This window comes from Spermophilus citellus (assembly GCF_964194105.1).
Source record: "Spermophilus citellus genome assembly, chromosome: 6".
Taxonomy (NCBI): Eukaryota; Metazoa; Chordata; class Mammalia; order Rodentia; family Sciuridae; genus Spermophilus; species Spermophilus citellus.
This window is the reverse complement of record NC_138187.1, coordinates 40,579,437-40,601,624: the sequence shown is the minus strand read 5'-3', so window position 1 is coordinate 40,601,624 and position 22,188 is coordinate 40,579,437. Positions and strand designations below refer to the sequence as shown.

At 58.0% G+C, this 22,188-nt stretch overlaps 1 protein-coding gene across 6 annotated transcripts; it reads right to left on the bottom strand.

Moving 5' to 3' along the window:
• Nucleotides 1–521: 521 nt before the first annotated feature.
• Nucleotides 522–21,975, bottom strand: PDGFA (platelet derived growth factor subunit A). 6 transcript variants are annotated; one of them, XM_081297763.1, is made up of 7 exons: nucleotides 21,699–21,975; nucleotides 20,195–20,324; nucleotides 18,744–18,840; nucleotides 13,723–13,827; nucleotides 11,664–11,851; nucleotides 4,399–4,525; nucleotides 544–2,268 (listed from the first exon to the last, which is right to left on the bottom strand). In XM_081297763.1, the coding sequence occupies exons 1-7, from the start codon at nucleotides 21,818–21,820 to the stop codon at nucleotides 2,258–2,260; spliced, it is 780 nt and encodes a 259-aa protein (XP_081153889.1). In that variant the 5' UTR covers nucleotides 21,821–21,975; the 3' UTR covers nucleotides 544–2,257. The 6 variants fall into 6 exon arrangements, with proteins under 6 accessions (XP_081153891.1, XP_081153893.1, XP_081153889.1 ...); XM_081297766.1 differs by lacking the exon at nucleotides 21,699–21,975 and adding an exon at nucleotides 20,699–20,827 and having other exon boundaries at nucleotides 550–2,268; XM_081297764.1 differs by lacking the exon at nucleotides 21,699–21,975 and adding an exon at nucleotides 21,238–21,614 and having other exon boundaries at nucleotides 552–2,268.
• Between the last annotated feature and the right edge of the window lie 213 nt (nucleotides 21,976–22,188).

The following is a 22,188-nucleotide window of genomic DNA, read 5'->3' as shown; positions in this document are numbered from 1 at the left end:
ACTACACTGAGCAGAGGTGCAGGTGGAGGCCCTGGCTCAAGGTTACAGCTCCCAAGATGGAAGAGGACCCTGAGCAGAAGGTGTCTTCTGGGGCTCACACCCAGGTGCAGCCCGAGGCCAGGCTAGAGGGGGTGCAGGCAGGAGGAGAAATGCCAGGAATTCAGGACAGACTCGCAACAAAGGCTGCAGGCGAGGGCAGTGGCTCAGAACAATCCAGCCACAGACCACAGCCTCCCTGGCCTAGAGCCCCACCTCCACCCCGCCTGCCAGGCCAGCACTCCCCAGCAGACCAGGAGGGGCCAGCTGGGCTCCACCAGGACCCTCCACCTGGGGAGCGGTAAAGAAGCCCACAGGCCAGCTCCCACAAGTGCCACTCCTCTGCAGTGGCCCAGGACTCCGGGCCTCTTTCTGTGGGATTCCACCCACATCTCCAGGTTTCTCTGCTCCAGTTTTAATGGACATGGTATCTCACCAGATGGCCTTGCACATACTAAGCAGCACATCAGCATCTCGCAAAAACACAAATGACAGGCTTACACATCGGATGCATCAGAGGTACACTTCAGGTACAGTGTTGAGATGGCAGAGGGGGCGGGGCAGGACCTTAGCCCCTGGCACAGCATCTGTCCATCCACAGAGAGGAGGTGGGGGACACTCCTGCCCTGGCCTCCAGCACATGCCCTCCAGCCTTGCTTTGTTAACTTTAAGGAGACACTTAATAAGCCCTAGCACTGTGGAGACGGACACAGGCCTCCATCCTAGAGATAATCCCACAGGCACAGGGTCTGAGAGCCAGAGGCACCGGGAAGGAAATGGCCGTCCAGGTTTCAGGCAGATTGCATCAAGGCAGGCGGTCACAGATAGCCGGGCTCGCTGTGTGACACTCGTCCCCACAGCAGGACAGCACTCTCTGGTCCATCCTTGTCCACTCTGGAGTCCAAGGGCAGCAGCCTTCTAGAAGCCCATGTACAGCCAGGTCCAGGGACTCCAGCCAGATGGTTCCAGTCCCCATTTTCACCCAACAACTGCCCATGCAACAGGTCACAGGAACAAGACTCCAGAAGACACCAGAAACATGACCACAAAAAGGCTTCCCCCACGGGGCATCCGTCTTGATGGCTTTTTTTTTTTCTTTTGGTTTAAAAAAAAAAAAAAAGAACAGCAGGTTTACAGGTAGATAAAACCGATAATATTAAAAATACAAACTTCACCTTTACAAATCAAAATGGAAAGGGCAAAGAAACCACACACACACACACACACACACACACACACATTTCTGTTAATACAAGCAAAGCACAACATTTTACCAAAAATAAAGAATCTAGGTTCTGCCCCGATGCCCCTGCAGGTGGGGAGCCCGCATCATTGGGAAGCCACTCTGCTCCATGGCTTGAGTGGAGTCCTCTCGAAATGGCTTAAATCAGGAAAAAAAAAATAGGGAGTATGTGGGGCCAGATTGGGGCGGGGACACAGGAAAGTCAGAAGCATGTAGGAATGATGCATAGGTGGGTATACCGCGTTTATTTTAATACATCTCATTAGTTTGCATCTTGCTAGGAAAAATACCGTCGCTCTGTCCTGACAGTTACAGCAGCCTCGTGTGTTATCGGCATAAATGTCATCCAAGAGATAATTAAAAAAAGGTTGGGGGGGAGGGGTGGGAAAGCTAGGCAAAGAGTAAAAAGGAAAGCTCCGTAACTCTACGGTGTAAAAAAAAACCCATTAAGGCTCCCAGGAGGGTCCCACAGACTGGAGTGCTGCAGCGAGGGGGTGTCCACGTGGTGATCCAAGCCTGGCTTCTCCACGCCAGGCTCCGACTCAGCAAAAGCACCGCGGCCCACACAGATCCACCCGCGAGCCCACTGCGTTTCACCGCGAGCCCACTGCACTTCACCCCGCGCGGGGGCGGCCCTTCCGCCGAAGGCTTAGATGTTTTGGAGTCCGTTTTTATGTTGATTTTTTTGTTTTGTTTTTTGTCGTGTTTTGTGGTTTGTTTTCTCTCTCTCTCTCTCTCTCTCTGTCTCTCTCTCTCTGACAAGGAAGCTTACAGTTTCTCCGAGTGCTACAATACTTGCTTTGCTGTCACACTGAACAAATGTACACTGTCTCTTTGTTCTCCAGAGTGCTCTTGGACACAGTTTTTCACGGAGGAGAACAAAGACTGCACGCCGGCAATAAAGCACCGTACATAGTAGGTTCAGGAATGTAACACGCCATGTACATCCGTGTCCCAGGAGAGGGCTGCTGCTGATCCTCACCTCACATCTGCAAGGAAGAGGGGAGACAGAGGCTCAGAGGTTGGGCCACCAGGCACATATCACTGAAGCAGTGGAACCCAATCAAGGGCACCCACGGTGTTAAGTCTGAAGATTTAAACTTGCCAGTGAAATTTGAAGAATCATCTTAACCATTGTGGCCATATCCTGAAAGAATTGGGACTAGGCTCATAGCATCTCACAGAAGAACGTGTTTTTGAGAGCAAACTCCACGCTCCCATTGTACAGACAAGGAAACTGAGGCCCAGAAGGGTTCTTTTGCCCTTCTCCCTGCCTTCCTTTCTTTCCAGCATAGGTCCTGGACATGACTTCTGGAGCTCTGGCAGCGATTTGGGGCCATGCAACTAGCTGAGGGTGGATGTCACCAGCCCCAGACAGAGAGATCCCTTGAGCCAGACTGATCTACATTGGGCTCTTTTGTTGTTGTTGTTGTTGTTATTACTTCCAATGCTGGCAATGGAACCAGGGCCTTATGTATGCTAAGCAGGCGCTCTATCTGAGCCACACCCCAAGCCCCAACCAACCTCGCTTCTGCATCCTACATTCCAGCATGTGGTCCCCCTGTGGGGGGAGCCTGAGTGCTCCCTCTCACTGAAGGGGAATGGACCCCGGGGGCAGGCAGGGAACCACCCCTTCGCCACACCCTGGGCTGTGGAGGCCCTGGCTGAGCATTGCTGGGCTGCTTCAGGGATGCCAAGTGGGTGCTTTCCTCCCACAGGGTCCTCACCAATGGCCCAACCCACAGGCCTCCAAAGCCCCTTGGACTGGCCGACTTCCCCAGCCACATGGCCCAACAGGAGCCAGGGCTCTCAGACACACTATCTCTGAGGAATCTCCTCTCGTCTACAACAACTATTTGTCTTGGATGCCACAGAGGCCCACGTGCCAGGAGGAAGGGCCAAGCCAGACGGGCTCCAGGCTCCTGAGCCAGACAGGCCAACCAAGGTTGGGAAGGCCCAGAGCTGCCCTCTTCCTCTGGGAGGCAGCACGCCTCCGGGTGTCTCCCAGGACAGCCCCGGGTGGGGTTTCTGGGAGACTCTTCAGAGGGGCTGCTACCTTGGCCCTTCTTTCTCCCCACCTGCCTTTTCTCTTCCAGCCTAGAGTATTAGTATGACTTCTGGAGCTTGAGCAGTCACTTTGGCTCATGAGACAGCTCTGACACCCGGGACAGCCACCCCTCCTGGCTCTTCCCATCTCTATCCGAGCATCAGAAACTTCTACGCTCACTCCATCTCTGATGTTGCTGATGCCCAAGAGCCAACATCCCTGTACATTTATAAAGCACTTCCAGACCCACTGAGCCTTCGACAACCCAGAACTGGAACCAGTGAGGCCTCAGTTTCCCCAGCTGCCAATGGAGGGGGCAGGAGGTGGTCCCACCACATTGCTCCAGCACCCCAAACCTTTCCACTCGTGTGTGATGCTCTGCAGCCCAATCAGGAAGAGCAGAGCAAAGCCAAGGAAGGGAAGAGCTGCGAGGAGCCCGCACCCAGCAGACACCCAAGCACGCAGCCCAAGGCCTCGCGCCCGCCCCAGGGAAGCTGATTCGCTGCAGTGATCTGTGGATTGGCCTCCCATCCCTGCAGCATCCCAGCGCCCGCTGGCGGGGCCTACCTGGCTGGCGCTCTAGGTGGGTTTTAACCTTTTTCTTTTCCGTTTTTTACCTGACTCCCTACGCCTTCCTGTTAATGAAAGGGCAGGGACCCGTGAGCGGCCTCGGGAGGCTGTCCAGCAAAGCTGCAGCAATAAATACCTGAGGTGTTTATCTTTCTGAAAGAAGCTCGATCCGCCCTGGCATAGAGACACTTCCGTGTCCCCTCCTTTGCGCCTGGGGCTGGCCCAAGAGCAGGTCACAGCACCTCATTGCTACTGGGCACACTGCCCTGCAGGGTGGAGGCCAGGACCCTATCACAAGGCCACCACCATATCCAGTGCCCCCTCTTCCCATCAGTTCCTCCTGCCCACCCAAACAGGGGCTTGGCAGCCATGCCTCACCTGCCCATGCCCAGCGCCCCGAGAACCCAGGGAAAGACCCCACCAGCCTCACTCCGGCTGAACCCTCCTCTCCAGCTAGCCCTGGGGCTCATCCTGTGTTCCCCAGGAAGCAGCTGCCACTTACCGGTCTCCTCTTCCCGGTGGTCTGGACTCAGGCTGGAGGGTGCGCAAGCACACTCCAAGTGCTCCTCCAGCCTCACCTGGACCTCTTTCAACCGTGGCTTCTTCCTGACGTATTCCACCTTGGCCACCTGCCAAGACAGCAGAGCTACTGACACCTGGGGGCTTGGAACACCATGATGTGGAGCCTGGTGGCTTGGCCCTCCCCAGGCTGCAGTCAGGGAAGGGCCCGAACTTGACCTCCAACCTCCAGCCTCCCCTCCCGGGGATCCTCCCTTGAGTTGGGAGGGCAGGGGTGCCAGGTGCAAACAAACTTGGTCCCATTTGTTTAAATTAACCCAAAGGTTCACGTATGCCTGGGAGGTCTGAGGGCTGCACACGGCTCAGGTGGGCAGGGAAGGCATCTGCTTCCATGTTTACCTGCCCCTGGAATGTTTCCAAATGTGTGTTTTATGACTACTGAGGAAAAAGAAGCCCTGTCTGGAGACAGAGCCCTGCCGCTGAGCTGGACTGGTGCTGGACCTGCTGTAGGGGAGTCTCTGGCCCCACCTGCCTACAGCCCTCTAAGATGACCCTACATGGTCCCGGCCACTATGGAGACTCATAGCCATTGACCAACTCCATATCAGGCCTGAGGCTCTCCTTGAACTCAGAAAAGGCCTGCCCTGCCCTTCTCAAAAACATGGAGCAGAGACCCCAGGCTGCCACCGTGGCCACTCGAGGTGGATCCAGGAGGAGTGGGTACAAGGCCACGATTTCAAGTGCAGATTGCGTAGAGGCCACCCCAACCTCAGCAGGAGCACCTCCACATCCCGCCCCCAGCTCCCTGGGCACAGAACAAGAAGGTGGACCTGCCCCACAGCCCACTCCATCACCACCCCACCACCCCACCCCCCGCCGGAGTAGCTGCAGGAAAAAGCAGAGGGCCCCAGGCCCAATCTCTGAGTCTTCAAAAATGGGGGACCAGAAGCCAATCCCTAGCCCTGCGGGACAGGCACTGCACCCTGGACCATACACACCGGCTCACAGGAATACAGCTCTACTTCCATGTGCACCTGTATAACACACACACGTGCCCACCATGAGAAGCAAGTTCACGGCCATGCACACACGTCCATAATGCACACCCCCATTATGGGAAGCAAGTCCACCCATGCAGCGTCCCCCCCAGCAGCTCCTTTCACTCCAGCACAGATGAGGAACTGTCTGCCCAGAGAAGCCGATCTCCCCTTGGTCAAGTGCAAAGACCAACACTCATTTAACCCTCAGACCCTCCAAGGAGACAGGAGTATCATCTCCATAGCCAGAAAAGGAAATTGAGGTTTGGGGAAGCCAAGATGGTCCTGAAAGCAAGAGTGGCAGTCTGACCCTAACCACTGGGATGTCCTGCCTGCCACCTGGAGTACAGGCAGGTAAAGCCAACCCTGAGGTGCTGGGGACCAGGCTCTGCTGAACCCTGCCGTGGCTGCCACCTCGGCTGAGCTAATGATTAACCTGGAGTGCAAAGGGTGCCGGGTGCCTGGCGGGCGTATGGACTGGCGTGGGCTCTCAGGTGTGAACACAGGCTGCCAGGTATGAGCTCAGACTGCAGGGCGTGGCTGGGGGCCAGGGGTCAGCCCTGACGGTTTCGCTACGTCAGGAGGTGGGAGAGATGCTGGCCGGGAGGAAGGCACGTAGGCCGTGCCCGGGCTTCCCTGCCAGGGTGTTCTACCAGGTACCTGCGTGCAGCGGCCTCGGCCAACCTACTCCTGCCCTCTTTCCCCAGGTTCATGGCCCAGGAGGAGGAGCCTATGAGCTGTGCTGTGCCCTCAGACACCGTTGGCCTCTCCTGTGAAATGGGGACATTAAGCACACCCACCAGGGAGCTGGGGAGGGATAAGGTGCCCAGGACTGGGACAGAGCCAGTGCCACATGTACAATGTCTCAACATGAGGCCCACCCCACTCCCCCAAAACCAGCCCAGGCTCTGCTCAGAGGCCAGGCCTAGAGACCCCCAGGGGCTCTAGCAAGGCCCCCTCTCCAGTCCTCAAGCTCCACACAGCAGCTGTGGCCCCCAGCCAGCAGAGCAGTGTCTCAGAGACCTTCCCTTTGAGGATGGGACAGTCCCCCTCCTCAGCAAGACTCTAGAACAGCAGAGGTTCATTCACCCTGCACCCAGCCATACCCCCACTGTCCAGGAATCAGATTCCAAGTCTGTCTCCATGCTAATTGCCTGGGGACTGGGTGGGGGCTCAGGGCCTGAGTGGGGCTCTCCAAAATTTTATAGTCTCTATTTTCACAAGTGAATTGGCTTTTGCGTGATATAAGCACAAAACTGAGCCCAGTAGCCTTCCCCCTCCCAGGGGGCTCTGTCTGGGTGGATGCTCTGCTCCCAGACACCCCTGGCCTCTGTGGTGGACGAGGGGAACAGGGCAGGGCTATTAGAGCCCTGGGGTCAGGCTCAGGCAAGGTACTTGTCTTGCTCTTGGCCTCAGCCCTCCGGGTGGCACAGCCTTTTTGATCAACAGTAGATGCCCCAGTAGGGCAGACACTAGGGCCTGGGCTAGGCCAAGACCACCCACCAGGCCCACCCCCAACCCCCAAGCTGGTAGCAGGCTTGCTCTTCTCCAGAGACAGGTGGGTGCCGTGAGCAGGGTGGGGTCTCTGCAATGCCACCCTTGTGGTCCCAGAGGGACACAGATGGGGCCGCTCCAGTCTGGGGGTACGCTTTCTCTCCAGACAGCCCCATGTTTATCAAAGAAAAACAGACAGTGATTTATGATCGCACCTGCTCCTGGGTCTGCAAGAGTTCTGGCTGCTCCACCACCTCTGTCTGGCCAGGAAATGGCTACATTTTTCTCCCAAGAACACGTTACGAATATTAAATTCTCAAAAGCCTTCTTCACAAAAGCCAACTCTGAAAATAGAGACTACTACGTTCTGGGGATCCCTATTCAGGCTCCAAGGCCCCACCCAGTTCCCAGTTTGGGTCATTGTGCCCTCAGCACTCGGTCCCTCCCTCCCTTCCTCCTCTTTCTGGGACAAATGGGCTGCACTTTCTCACACCCAACATCCTAATTCCCATTCTTTCAAAGACATCCACTTATACCCACCCTAGTAAAGCCACCAAGATCCCCCAGTCACTGTCACCCTTCAGAGACCTCCCCTGAGGGATGGTCCTGACCATTCCAGAGCTTCGGGACAGAGCAGATACAAACTCCCATTTACTGAGCCCAGCAGTGTGACCCTTACAGCAGGCATGAGCACCATGTGGCCCATTTTACAGGAGGAAGTGGTATAGACAAGCAGGCAGCCCCGCTCAGGGTCCCCAGGCTTCAAATCCCAGGCCCTTCTGTTTTCTAGGGATGGAGATCTCTCCAAATCCAGAAGACCCCTGCTTAGCCAAACCCCACTGAAGCCCTACAGGAGTGAGCCATGGGTCTACAGGCCCTGCATGTGTCCTCCCCCAACCCAGGAGGGAGGCCAACACCAGACTTCAAACAGGAGCCCTGCTGGGCCTGCTCCTAGGGCCCAACCCAGCATCTCAAATGCAGTGACTCCAGACTCTGGGGCTCACAGCCTGACAGGCACCACTATCCACTCAGCCTCCTAGTGCCCCTGTCTCCCATACACAGGGAAGGATGCTGAGACCCCTTCACCAGAGACCAACGCTACTACTACCACCCCCCCCTTCCCCAGACCCTGCACAGGACCCCAACAATGAATGATGGACCCACTGGGAACTCCCCCAGAACACCATTCTGGCCTCCACTAGGGAGGGAGGCCCATCCTTGGTGCCTGGTGAGAAGACTCTTCCAGAAGCCTGAGGTCCTGCCCAGCAGAGCCACAGCCCAGCCAGAGCGGGTGCTGCAGTGGAGATGAGCAGACTGAATCAATGCACCGATGCCCCGGCCCCTGTTCTTGAGGCTGCCTTAAAAGGCACCAACCTGAAGCTTTCCTGGGCATCAAGAGCAGACTCCATTTCTGGCAGGGCCAGAGCAGATGGCAGCTCAGAGCTGGTCCCCATCCCTAACCTCAGAGTGGCCCCCAACCAGTGCAGGCCAGGAGTGGACACTGCCAGGTGAAAAGCTACTCACTCTGGATCAGGACTTTGGGCCTCAGCTCTGTCCAGGCCAAACCACTGGGACAGCTCTTAGGCCAGGCTTGTCCAGTAGCACCGACACCCACTTCTGCTCCCTTCGCCCAACCCCTGTGATAGGGGTCTGGAGGAGATGCTGACAACGTGAAGCAGGTCAGAGAAGCATGGCTAGGACCCCTGGTGGCCTCTCCCCAGGGCTGATGGCCAATGATGGCCTAGCAATCCTTGCAGGTGCTAGACCCACAGAGAGGCCTCCTCTCTACACGTCCCCACAAGAGATAGGAAATCCCAGCCCAGGTGCCACGCTGAACTGGGGCAGTAGCCAACACACCTGGGTCCTTGAGCTTCCTCCTAGAAGTCACAGGAGACTGGCCATCCACCCCAACCACACCACCAGACTCCCAGAGCCTGATTCACCAGCCCAGGCTGCCCTTCCTCCAAAGACCATAAAGACTGGAGTTCCAGGTGGACAGGGTTGCCATAGGCCTCCCCAGCTCCCTCTGAACCCAGCTGGCCCCTTGTCCACATACACAAGTGCCTGGCTCCAAATAAGTCCATGTTCCAGGCCCATGTGCCTCTGTCTAGGTCAGGACAGGCCTCCTGCTTGGCTTCCACAACGGGCCTCCAGTTCCTGCTGACCTCCCTGCCTCTACAACAGCCCCCAGTGTCCAGGGCCAGATGTTCCCCAGAAGACTTATGGGTGAGCAGGAGGAGAATTTTCCCAGGAGGGAGAGCTAGGCTCCAGCAGCAAGACTCTATCCCCTCAGGCTGGCCACAACCTTACTGGGCAGACAAGACCCACAGGGCCAAAAAGCATGACCCCTACATAGTGCACAGAAGGGGCCTTTCCCAGGGAGGGCATCTCTGAGGGCACTAGGCCAAAAGACCTCAAACCTACCTGGCTCACTAGGGACCAGGGAGGGAGGCACCACTACCGTGCTGGGAATGGACACTCTTTGTCCTCACCCCAAAAGAAACAAAGGTGGGAATGTGGGAAGTCCCAGAAGCTGGAGGCCATAGGAACAAGCCCAGCCCCTCAGTGCCCAGTGCCCACATAAGACATCTCACCTGGATCTGACCTATGCCTGTGCCAGGAGACAGCAGGTATCCCAGCCTCTCAGGACTATGTGACCCCACCCCCCACCCCCGCTGCCACCCTGCCACCGCCAACATACCAATGATAAGAACCCTGAGGCCCAAGGAAAGGGCTAGGGTCACACAAGGAGAGATGGCCTGGGCTCACGCTAAGGGAGAGATCCCTGGCCACTGAAGCCTGGAGAAGTGAGTCAGCCTCCAGTGTCTGACCTACAGACAGGAGAGTTCCCCAGACAAGCCCTGAGCCCAGGGAAACCCTTGGGCCCTTGAAGGGGAGTGCCTGTCTGGGAGATCCTGCAGTAAGATGTGGAATTTGCTCACTCAACTTCCAGGGCTCTGTGAGGACCAAGTCCTGGAGATCAAGATAAGTCTTAGCTAGCTGGCCCAGTGATGCACACCTGGAATCCCAGCAACTCGGGAGGCTGAGGCAGGAGGATTTCGAGTTCAAAGCCAGCCTCAGCAACTTAACAAGGCCCTAAGCAACTCAGCAAAACCCTGTTTCTAGGGCTGGGGATGTGGCTCAAGCGGTAGCGTGCTCACCTGGCATGCGTGTGGCCCGGGTTCGATCCTCAGCACCACATACAAACAAAGATGTTGTGTCTGCCGAAAACTAAAAGAAAATAAATATTTTTTAAAAAATTCTCTCTCTCTCTTTTTTTTTTTTAAGAGAGAGAGAGAGAATTGTTCTTAATATTTATTTATTTATTTTTTTTTAGTTTTCGGCGGACACAACATCCCTGTTTGTATGTGGTGCTGAGGATCGAACCCGGGCCGCACGCATGCCAGGCGAGCACGCTACCGCTTGAGCCACATCCCCAGCTCCTCTCTCTCTCTCTTTTAAAAAACAAAACAAAAACAAAAACAAAAAATCCTGTCTCTAAATAAAACATTAAAAAGGAATGGGGATGTACCTCAGTATTTAAGTATCCCTGGGTTTAATCCCTAGTAACAAAAAAAAATTTTTAAAAAGTCAAGTCTCAGCCAAAAGTCTAAGGTATCCCACCCTGCGTCTAAGACCTGGCAAGGGTTCCTTTAAGCAAACCATTAACCATTTCCCAGCATTCCCTCCAGGGACATGCACATGGTAGAATCTGAATGGTTTTTTCCTAGAGTCAGGAATGAATTCCAACCTTGCCCAAGAAATGAAACTTCAGCCATACTTCCAGGAATCCCTTTATCCAGGAAAAGTGGGCCCTGCCTTAAAAGCCTGGCTAAGCCAAAGTGGCCTGCTCTGCTGGCAGACCTGCCACACCCCCGGCTTGGATTTGCTTATCCTGAGAGTCAGTCATACAGGACATAATGGTATCTCAATCTCCAGGTTGCAGAGCCCTAGGAGTATCCGGCCCCCAGATGGGAATCCCAAGGACTCCAGCCTCAGCCAGCCTCCTAGGAGGCCAGAGACACCCAAAACACCTGCTTTCCAAAGTCCTTCTGGAGGCCATGCCCAGACCATGACACAGGAAATCTCCACTCAACAGGGAGGCCAGCCTCCCCCGTATCAGAGCCATTCAGATGGATATGTGCCACCAGACTCAGTGCCCACATCCATAAATCAGGCTGAAAGCTTACCAGCGCCAATCCAGCTGCCCAGAGGGACCTAAAGCAGCAAAATCTGCCCCAGGACTGCAAGGGTGAAAGAGAAACCATGACCATGCTGATTTCCCCAGGGCTGACTCAGGGGCCACCATATCTTGGGCCCTGTCTAGGAGACAGCTTTGTAGCCAGCTGTGTGCTGGTCCTTAGTGACCACAGCCTGGTGGCAACAACACCAACCAGGTCACTAGGCCCTAATCCCCTTCCACCTGGCCTTACCTATGCTGCTTCTTATCCTCCACCACATAAGAGCACCTAGCAGCCGAGGATGTTGGTGCACACCTGTAAATCCAGAGGCTGGGGAGGCTGAGGCAGGAAGATCACAAGTTCAAAGCCAGCCTCAGCAACTTAGCAAGGCCCTAAGCAACTTAGTGAGACCCCTGTCTCAGAAATAAAGGGCCGGGGATGTGGCTCAGAGGTAAAGCCCCTCTGGGTTCAGCAATCCTCAGGAAAGGAAAAAGAGCATCCAGCAGACCCTGTGCAGCACTGCTGCGGTGGCTCACCTTGACGCTCCGGTGGTGGACCCGCGAGGGCTGGCACTTGACACTGCTCGTGTTGCAGCAGCCGGTGCAGCGCTTTACCTCCACGCACGGCGGCCAGATCAGGAAGTTGGCAGACGTGGGGTCCACCTGGCTCCGAGGTATCTCGTAAATGACCGTCCTGGTCTTGCAGACTGCAGGAATGGCTTCCTCTGCAGAGGCAAACGCATGGTGACACAGGGGTCGCTTCCATTTCTGTCAGCACAGCACAGGGAAGTGTGCATGCCCTTCCTGACCCCACCTAACGCCATCCAGCCTGACCAGGCCCAGCCTAGGAAGGAGCTGACCCCACATCCCTGATGCCTCTCACAGGAGCTGGCACACTGGGTCCCCAGCAGCCACTCGGGAGCCAGGGAAGAAGACAGGGCTACTGGCAAAGACCCCCAAAGGAAGCCCTGGGCAGCCCCTGGCCACACTGGGCCTACCTCACACACAGCAGCCAAGGAGGAGGAGGGCAGGGGATCAGGCCCAGCAGCAAGCCCCACACCACCTAGGGCCTAACTCACAAAGGTCACCAAGAGGCCACCCCGATGGCCCCCAAGGAGAAGGCTGTAGCCACTTCTTGTCCTGCTATCCTCAGTACAGCCACCACAGCCCTAAGAACCTCATCTGTCTTCCAGGTGTGAGTTCCTCACAGGACTCTGGGGTACACATCTTCCTCCCCAGATAACCCTTACTAGGCCACATCAGCCACCAGGCCCAGTCATGGGTCATGAGCCGTCCCAGGCCTGCCAGTGGGAAGCTCTGTCCCCTCAACATGCCTAGGGAACCCAGCCAGGAGCCAAGGGGCCTGGACAGGCTCTGGGGCCACCCACAGCCTGCTCCCTCTGCCCCCAGCAACATGGTGGGCCTATCTGGACCCCAGGTTAAAAGCTGAGGAAGCTGAAAGCAGCTAGGGGCCAGAGGCCCAGCCCAGCAAGCCAGCCAGGGGGAGGCTGGCACTCGTAGGGTGCGTGACCTGTGTGCACACGCTACAGTCCCCACACTCTAGGGCAAGCAGCCCCATCTCCTGCAGGTTCCCTCAGGAAACAGATATGCCTGAACTGAAGGCTCTAACACAGGGCCGGGGAGGCGGTCAGTTCCTCCACCTGCTTCCTGTCCACAGGGGGAGGAGACCCTGAGGGCCTCCTGACACAGAAGGTAGGAGGAGTAGGCATGAGAGTCCTCCACAGAAGCCCCCAGGCCCTGGGCTGCACATGCTGATCTGGGCATTTAGGAGGAGTCACCCCACACTGCCCATACTAAGCCCTCCAGCCCAGGACCCTCCAGGGAGGCCTTCCATCCACCCCCAACCTGGACTAGAAATCCTGAGCACTGGATGGAGGGACCTGGCTAGAGACTGATCTGAAGGGTATAAAATGCATGCTGGCACCAGCAATGTCCCCTGCTCAGTGTACCTAGAAATCACCTACATAACACACCCAAGGTGAAAGACATAAAAGTCTACCTTCTTGTGGGTGCCTGAGGCTCAGAGAGGGGATCCACTTGCCCCAGAGTCACACAGCAATGAGCAGCCCTACAATAAGCGGCGGCACCCTCAGATAGAATGGGACTGAGTGGGTCACCCCCAACCCCGAAAGCACAGGCCAGCTATTCAGAACATTGTTCCCCAAAGGAGGCCTGCCTGGAGCCCCAGAGACAAAGATGAGTGGGGCAGGGCCCTAGGGAAGGTGTCGCCAGAGGCCCCAGGCCTGGCATACCCGGCTGCACCCGTCTTGTGGCTAGAGGCCCAGGGCCCTGGTGCTTCACATTAGGAACTGGAAATTAAGCTCAGCCACGTTTTCCAGCAAGGCCTCCACGTAGACAGGCCCCAACAAGACGGGGCACTTAAAGAATTTATGATGGCTCTCCTCTCCTGGAAACTCTTGGCGGGGACTATGACTGCAGCACAAGGCAGGCAGGAGACACCGCATGGAGGTGGAGGAGGGCGGCCTCCGAGAGGGCAGGAGGCCAGAGCTGGAGGAGCAAGCCCAGCCTTTGTCTCATGGCCAGCTCCTCCCACCCGCGCAGCTCCTGAACCCACCGATGCTCCTTTTCCTCCGAATAGGCACAGGCTGCTTCTCGGGCACATGCTTGGTGGCGTGGGCCCGGTGGGCTCTCAGGCTGGTTCCCAAGGCATCCTCGGCTCCTATGAGTAGAAAGAGAACATGGAGACCAACTGTCCACGCCTGTGTGGTCTGTCTGCCTGGGGGGCCTGAAATACAGGATCCCCAGTCAGCTCTCAGAGCCTCCCGGGGACAAAGGGCCAGAAAGCTCAGCCCAACCCTCTCCTAGCAAGACAGGTGGAGTCCCCTGAGCCCTCTACCTCCACTCAGGGCTTTCCAGATGGGCAGTGAATGAAACACAACCAGACCAACAATGTCCCATCAACACAGAGGTCCCCGAAACACAAGGGTCCCTGCTAGGCCTGTGGCAAAGCTGAGACCCTTTCAGGAAGGAGTTCCAGGGGGTCTCCTCTATGACACCTTCTCCAATGAAGCCAAACTGAGGGTTCCACCAGGTCAGAAAGTCCCTGAGGCCATCTATCCCAGAGCCAAGAGGCTGTACCACCCAGCGGGGTCCATCTCCTGGGCTCTACCACAGCCATAGTAATGCACTGAAAGATGGGGCTACTGAGGCTCCTGCTGGATGAAGTGTCCTAACCTTGGAGGGGCATCAGAAGCAAGGCCAGACTGGGCTGTGAGCCAGCCCCTACTTGTTCCTGAAATAAGTCTGCGCTGAGGGCCAGAGGCCATGAGAAAACGGCAGGAGGGCAGCACGTAGGCTCCTGGAGTGTAACTAAGGAGTGGCCGAAGGCCTGAGGCAGGAGTCCCGGTGCCAGGCAGAGAAGGCAGAGGTGGTCTGCAGAAAGGGAAGTAGATCTCACCCACATGCCTGCAGCCATGTCTAGGCAGTGGGGGCCCAGATGGCTCCAGTCACAGAGCAACAGCCCAGCACTAAGACCACACGGAGAACCCCAGCCCCACACAGTGCAGAGGGAGGAGGGCCACAGAGATTATAGCCCTGAGTCTCAGGCTCTCCAATTTCTGGGACTGAAAAAGGACACAGCCCTACCACCTGTTATATGGACGGAGGAGTCCAACACCACCCATACCTAGCTATCGTCGGTCCTACCTGGCCCCCCAGCCTGGGCCCTCCAGATGTAGCAGGAAGTCCCAGGACATGTGTCCAATAGCCAGGACTCTCCAAGATTTGCTGGATCCTATCCTGCAGCCTCCTCTCCTCTCCAGCTCAAAGGACCTCCCATCTCCTAGCCCAGGTAGGAGCCCACCCCAGTGTCAGATGTGCAGCCCAAGGTTGCTCTGGCCAACCCACCCAAGCATCCACAGCCATCTGCAGAAAGCCTGGCCTCCTCCACTTCCCTGAGATGTACGGAACCTACACAATTAAAATGAGAACTAAAAGCCTTGTATCAGGTATGAAAGTCCAAGATGAAGGCCGGGCCGAGCCCAACTTTTGACTTCAAAAATGACTCAATGTTCCAATGTCACTGATTTTTTTTTTTTTTTTTGGAGACCCAAAATAAGATCAGAACACAACTACTCATGCAATAAGAATTTCCCATCAACCAATTGTCACAAGGAGCATTTTCTCATGGAAAAGCAACATTGTGAGTCATGTCCTGGTGGTACCCATCTTGCCATGGCCAAACCAACCAGGTCGACTCTCAGCTTCTGGAGACTCAGCAAGGGCACCCTCTGACCCCTTCTACCATCAGGCTGGCTCAATTGCTTCCCTGAGTCTTAACCTTTACAGGTATGAAGTAAAGGCTCCATCAGCCTTTCACACCCAAGGAAACCTGGGCCCAAAGAAATGGAACAAGACAAGGACAGATGGCTCATGAAAGGACCCTCAGGACCAGCGTCCAGTGGTTCGGACTCCCACCCCAGGCCCCTTGGCCCAATTTTAATGCACTGAGAGAATTTTGGTCCTCAAAGCTCAGCAACGCTGTCACTTTATCTCCTTAGAGATAAGACAGTGCGAGCCGCTCTTACTCAGACAAGCCTGCCCTCTGTTCCTGGGTCAAGATGGGTGGTCACAAGCCAAAAGCAGACCCTTGCTCTGGGGGACACAGCCAGTCTGATTTATGATGGCTGATTTATGCTCTGGCAGTAATTTAAATGAGACCCCTGAGAGCCCTGCGTGAATCATCCCCTGAAACCACTCTCGGGACAGTTCACCAAGCAGTTTCCCTTTGGTCTGAGATGCAAGTGTCCACAAGATGACACATGGCAATTCACAAGACAGAAGACTCCTCATGCTCTGCCCCAGTCAGGTCTTAATGGCCAGGATAGGGATATTTGTGTATCAGTTACTCAATGACCCACTGGACATCCAGCTAGACCACTCTGGAGAACATCCATCTAGCCACACAGTCCCCAAGCTCCATGACTGCTGATCACTGAAAGACACAGGCAAATCCCTCCATACCGTACACTATGCAAATCCCCCCATACTGTACACTATGCAAATCCCCCGCCTATCCTGTACACTATGGAACACTCCCAGCTCGGTGACATTCTGGGCCAGGAACCCCACAGCCTCTGGAGGTCTGGACACACGAGGGAGGAGCTATCAGGTTGAACGCAGTTTTCTCATCTGTAAAATGGGGAGCAGCTGGCTTATTGGATATGTGATTAGCATTGCAGCTCTGTGGGGTTTGCCCTTAGAATTCCTGATCTGGGGGCTTCTGGGCTGGAACCTCTTTTGGAGAATACAAAAAGGACTGTCTATCACAAAGCTCCACCCACTCAAGGTGGGACCCGGGACACCCAAAGCCTCTTACCCTCTCCCTATACTATAGACTTGCCCTGGAGAAACTTATCAGCAAGAGTTTTCCTAAGGACCACCCTCCAGGGAGCCCCACAGTGGGTTAGTCAAACTGAGCTTCTCCCAGCCCTTGACCTTTCCTCATCCACCCCAGCCTTCTAAGTGGCTCTTGCCAGACCAGGATACCCCCAACAGGCCAGATATGCCTCTGAGTAGACTTAAGGGGGAGGCCAGGGCCCAGAAACCTGGCCACCAGGGCTGTCTACAAATCCCCTCAGTCAGGAAGGTTGAGGGGTGGGGGCAGGAAGAACCCAACACAAGTTCAGAAGCCAACAGGCCATTCCTGTCCTCTGCTCAGGGACTCTTCTGCTTCCACACCTGGGGGAGGGGAGATGAACCAGGGAAAGGAGAGAGATACTTTGGGGTTTTTGTCACAAAGGATCCTCACCCCAGACCAAGACTAAGGAGCAAGATGGGCTCCAGAGGCCCTCAATGCACTCTCACAGAGTTCCCCAGGCACTCAGAGAATCCTGTGCAGACCCAAATGTCTGACAGGTGGACAGGAGTCCTAGGACTCATCCCTGCATTCCCCAGGACAGAAGGGACAGGCAGTTCCCCTCACAGGACATTTTTATAGGGGCAATTTGAAAACAGCCTGAGGACTATCAGTGCACCCTGGCTTTTCCCTTGGGATTCTCCAAAAAAGGCTCCAGCCCAGAAGCCCCCAGGTCAGGAATTCCATGGGCAAACCCCACAGAGCAGCTAAAAGCGTAAATAGGTGGGGGTGGGGTAGGGGAGGCGGGGCTCCAGAGACCAGAATAAGAATGGTCCCAGCAGAAAGTGAATGGCCCATTTCCATGCCGAATCCCAAAAGACTAACCTACAGGAGGTCCAGCCCAACAAGGTCTCACCCCCACAAAGCAAAAGGAAAGCAAAGCCCTGGAACCCTCAAAGAAAGGCAGTCTCCATGTCTCCAAATCCACCAGGGACCAGTGAAATGCCAAGCGAGTGTTTCCCCAGTTTCCCAAACCAAACCCTTCGCCCCCAGGCTTGCACATCAAGGGACTGGGTCAAAATCCCCTGGCCCAACTCTGATCTCCAAGTGAAATCCTACTCCACTCCTGATAAGGATCAGGAGAAGGATTTCCTGGGTCAAGAAACTACAGAAACCAGCCGCCTTGTTAGAAAATGGTTTTGGCATGGAATGAAAACAGTTTGGGCCTCTCCACCATCATAATTAGGTACAAATTTCCAAATGACTAGACCATGTGATTCTACTTAATTCCCCCACCACCCCCCTTTCCAGAGTAGTTGCAGTGAGAGAAAAAAATCTTCATTTCACTTAAAATTCTTCACTTTGGCTGCCTTTCATTCCTCTTCTTGACAAGTTCATCTCAGGCCTTTTTAAAAAGCCAGTCAGTACATTTTCCCGCTTGAGTACCTCCCTAGTTAACTCAGGATGGAGTTCCAAAGTGTTAATTTTGAAAATGGCGCCACAAACGACCTAGAGGAAACCTGGTCCTCCAGCACCGGCTCTCTAGTTCTCGGAGAGCACAGCCCCCAGCACCACCACTGCCCCCACTGCAGAGACCCCTTTAACTCCTGCAACCTTGGATCTAGCCCACAGCGCAACCAGAGCTTCAAAACTCTACATCTACAAATAAACTGTTTTCTGAAGTGGCTGAGCTCCAGACTCCTGGAGTGAGTCCCCAAAATAGCCCCAAGCACATGTGTCCTAGGCGTGCCTTTTTATTGGGTCGTGAAAAAAGAAAGACACCGGCCTCCGGCAGCTACACAGAGGCCCAGTCCCGCGGCAAGCGCAGCACCCGCAAGCAGTGCTTACTAAAGGGCCCTGGCCCCACCGGCCGCGCGCCCCTCAGGGTTTAACCAGGTGGGCGGCGGGCCAAGCGCACGAACCAGGGCTTTGCCCACCCCGAATAATCCCGCGCTCCGCAGCCCGCACACCTGGCGGACGAGCCGGGCGCCCTCTCCGCTGCTGCGGCTGAACTTCTCATGACACGCGGCTTTTTCCTTAACTGCGAAAACAATCCCCCCGTGAGCAACCAGCCCTCGGCCGCCGCTGGGAGAGAAAGTGGCGACTGGAGGAGAAACGCCTGACTCATGCGCCTGGGCGTTTATGGCCGGGGAATGGATTCTGACCTTTCGGTGCGCTCCTGAGCTGCGCCCGGCCGGGCCGCGCGGGGGGCGGCTCCGCGCAGACTCCCCGCCCGCCACCCGCGCCCTCCCCGCGCCAAGGGCAGGGGCGCGATTTACCTACGGAGTCTATCTCCAGGAGTCGCTGGAGGTCGCGGATGCTGTGGATCTCACTACGGGCCAGCCGCTCGATCAGCTCGCGGGGGATCTCAGCTTCCTGCAAGCAGACCACACGGTCAGCGCCTGCGGCGCGCGTCCAGCAGCCCAGGGCCTCCTGCCAGGCCCGAGGGGGGCTGCACCACCGCAGCCCACACGGACCCCGCCCGGGCGGTGGAGTGGAGTCCGACACGAGGGTGGAGTGGCTGAGTCCCCAAGTTCTCCGCCCCCATCCCTGTCTGCCCTTTGCAAAAAGAGACCCCACTACCGCCTTTACTGCTGGAACAAAAGCCCCCACACTCCAGCCCTCGCCTGGGGTGTCAGTTACAGGTCTGGGGGAGGTGAGGGGGCCGCGGAGTTTCTGGTTTAATAGTGAAATCCACATCTAGATAAAGCGAGTCGAAATGCGTCACGGATCGACGACGAAAGTCGCGGCAGCTCTAACACTTTAATCTAGCCAGGGGCTTAAATTTCACGCCCTGGAATCCCGGGCCGAGCTCTTGGAGAAGAGGGTCTCCCCTCACCACACACGCACGCGCGCGCGCGCTCGCCCCACCCGACTCCGGCCCAGCCGCGGCCCTAGCGCCGACTAGGACGCCCAAATCCAGCGGCGGCGGGAGAGGCTGCAGGGAAAGCGAGGGTTAAATATCCACCTCTGGCTCTCGGGTCCCTTCCCAGCCCACCCCCACCACTTAGCCTCCCCCACTCTCCCTCCCGGTGTTTAAAAGGAGTCGGGGGTCGCTGGGGGGGCTCAAGCACTAAGTTCCCACGACAGAGGCTGTGGAAAGTCATTCATCACGGCAAAGCTCCTGGGGACTCAGGGGCGGGGGATGGGGGGACGCCAGCGGTGGGAGGGCGCGGGCGCCTGGCCCGGCCCCAGCTGCCTCGCTCAGCCACCTGTAAGCAGGGCCCCAGGCGGGCCGGACTGCACGGGCCCTGCGCCCCGCCGGGCTTGGGAATCTCGAACCCGGGGCTGCGACTCGGCGATGCCCACCCTGCCCAGCCTGGGGCTTCCGCCGCAGCTGCCTCTACCTGTTTACTAGCCGCCCAGCTTCTCTCCCTGGGTTCCACCAGCTCACACACACCCCCTTCTTTGCTGCCCGCACCCCGTTATTGCATTGCCCGCCACGACCCGGCTACCCCTCCCTGAAGACGCGCCCGCGCCCCCCGAACTTTCTCCCCACTCTGCACCTCGTAGCTCCGCCGTCCCTTCGAGGCAGAGCGACGCAACACGCTGTAGACTCACTAGACACACTTGGGCATGGCAGAAAATAGAACCCAGTTGAGAAAATTTTAAAATTGACCAGTCTAGTAGAAATCAAAATGCTTTCTGCAGAGTCTGGGGCGCCCGGGCCCGCGGGGGGGCGTGCGCCGGGGGAACGAAAGGGGGGACAGGACGCGGGGATGGCACCCACCTCGGCCAGGGCATGGGCGAGGTATCCGCAGCCGAGGAGCAGCAGGCAAGCCCAGGTCCTCATCGCGTCCCGAGGCGCTGGCGGCTCGGCGGGGAGGCGAGGCCGCAGGGCGGGCGCTCCAGCCGGGCTCCTGTGGCGGCGAAATTCAGTACCATCCCTCAGGGAACGCGGCCCGGAGGAGGGTGGCGCGGAGAGCAAGGAGCAGGCGGAGCGCGCTCGGCGCGAGCAGTGAGTGCGGCGCCAGCGAGGAGGAGGAGGAACAGGGAGAGCGCGCTTGCAGCGCCGGGAACCTCCTGGGCCGCCGAGTAGGGGGTGGGGACGGAAGGGGCGGAGGGCGGGGGCTGGGCTTCTTCCTTGGTGCGTTCCCGGTGCTGGCCGCCGCCGCGCTCGCTCCCCGGCGCTGGCTTTAGGAGCGACCCGGCCGGTAATTCCGCATATTTGCGGGCATCGGCCCCGAGAGGGACACCGGAGCGAGGCTGGGGCCGCTGCCGCACCACCGATCACCTGTCTGGACGCCCGGCCGGGCCCCAGCTGCCGGCTCGCGCTCTCCCTGCGGGCTGCAGGAAGCTCTGCGTGCCTACCGCCGGCCCGCGCTCGCCTCTGGCCTCCTCTTGCCGCCGCCGCCCGGCCGGGCACAGCGCGGCCCAGCACGGCGCGGCCCGGAGGCCTGCGTGCGCCCCGCCGCGGCGCGCCCTCGGCTACGGCGCTGCGCTCCGCCCTCCGCCGGCCGAGAACGGGCAGCGCCCGCGGCCGCGCCGCCTGGCAGCCGCCGATCGCCCGGGGCCTCGCTGCGCCGCCCGCGCGGGCCTGAGGGCGGGCGCAGGGCCGAGCCGGCGCCGCCGCCGCCGCAGCAGCAGCAGCCGCGGGGAGAAGAGGAGGCGGCGGGCGGCGCAGGCAGGTCCGGCTCGTCGGAGTTCTGCGGGCTCTGCAGGGCGCGCATGTGGAGCCGGCCGCCGGCGGGGAGGGGGTTATAGCGCCGCCGCCGCGCCCCTCCCCCGCCCCCGCCCCCCGCCTCCCGCGGATTCCGGGCCCGGGACCCGCACCTCGGAAGAGTGCGGGGGGTCTTGCGTGCCCGGCAGGGCCAGGCCGCCACCGCTACTGCAGTGAGCACACTCGCGTTCACGCAGGCAGCCAAATCCATCAAAGCCCGGCGCCCGGCTCCGAGCACAGGCGGCAGGGTTCCCCGCGCGCCCCTCCCTCGAGCTTGCCCACCCTCCAGTGCCAGCTGCAATCCTGCGGCACCGGGCGGGGAGGGGAGGAGGCCGCCGCAGAAGCGCTGCCGCCGGCGGCTCGCCTCTCCCGGGCCCCAGCAGCAGCAGAGGGCAGCGCCCAGAGCTGCTGCGCCAAAAAGGGCACGAGAGCCGGCCCGGCCCCCGCCCCGGCGCTCGGCCGCTTTCCACCGTCTGGATCCAGGGCCCCTGCCTTCCCCCTCTCCATAAAAGGAGGGGGAGTGAGTCTCTAGGGAGAGGTGGGGCTGGCTTAAGGGCGCGTCTGGGGCACTCACCTGGCGGCTGCCACGCGCCCCCGCCCAGGATCCGAAGCCTGGGCACCTGAAAAAGGAACCTCCACCCACATTTCGAGGTGGGAACGAACCCTGGTCAGGGAGGGGACTGCAGCCTGCCTCATCTCTCTCTTGTGAACCCCGCACCCCCCGAGTCCCCACTCCCTCGTGGAAGGCTGGGCTGCACCCTGAGCTGGGAACCGAGAGGTGGAAAGAAGAGAAAGGAGACGCTCAGGAGGAGCTCCTGGGTTCTGCGTCGGGAGCCGCGGGGCTCACAGAGCGCCACCTCCGGCCACGGCTCAGCACAGGGCGCGATGCGGGGGAGCGACGCGCGCAGACTAGGTCTGAGCAGGGCTGAACCGCTCCCCCGCGGCCAAAAAGCGGGTGTGCCCAGGCGCGGTGGATATCGCCAGTCTAGACCAAGTGGGGTTGGACCCGAAAGGTAGCACCAGATGCCTGCCAGTGTCCCTCCCTCGAGGGGGCGTACTTCCCA

Excerpts from the sequence above, each read along its gene's own strand:
- PDGFA (XM_081297763.1), bottom strand. The coding sequence starts at position 21,820 with ATGAGGCAGGCTGCAGTCCCCTCCCTGACCAGGGTTCGTTCCCACCTC. Across the intron at positions 20,325-21,698 it reads GGGCGCGTGGCAGCCGCCAG|GAGCCCGGCTGGAGCGCCCG; the intron begins GTGAGTGCCCCA and ends TCGCCGCCACAG. Across the intron at positions 13,828-18,743 it reads CCTGGAGATAGACTCCGTAG|GAGCCGAGGATGCCTTGGGA; the intron begins GTAAATCGCGCC and ends TTCTACTCATAG.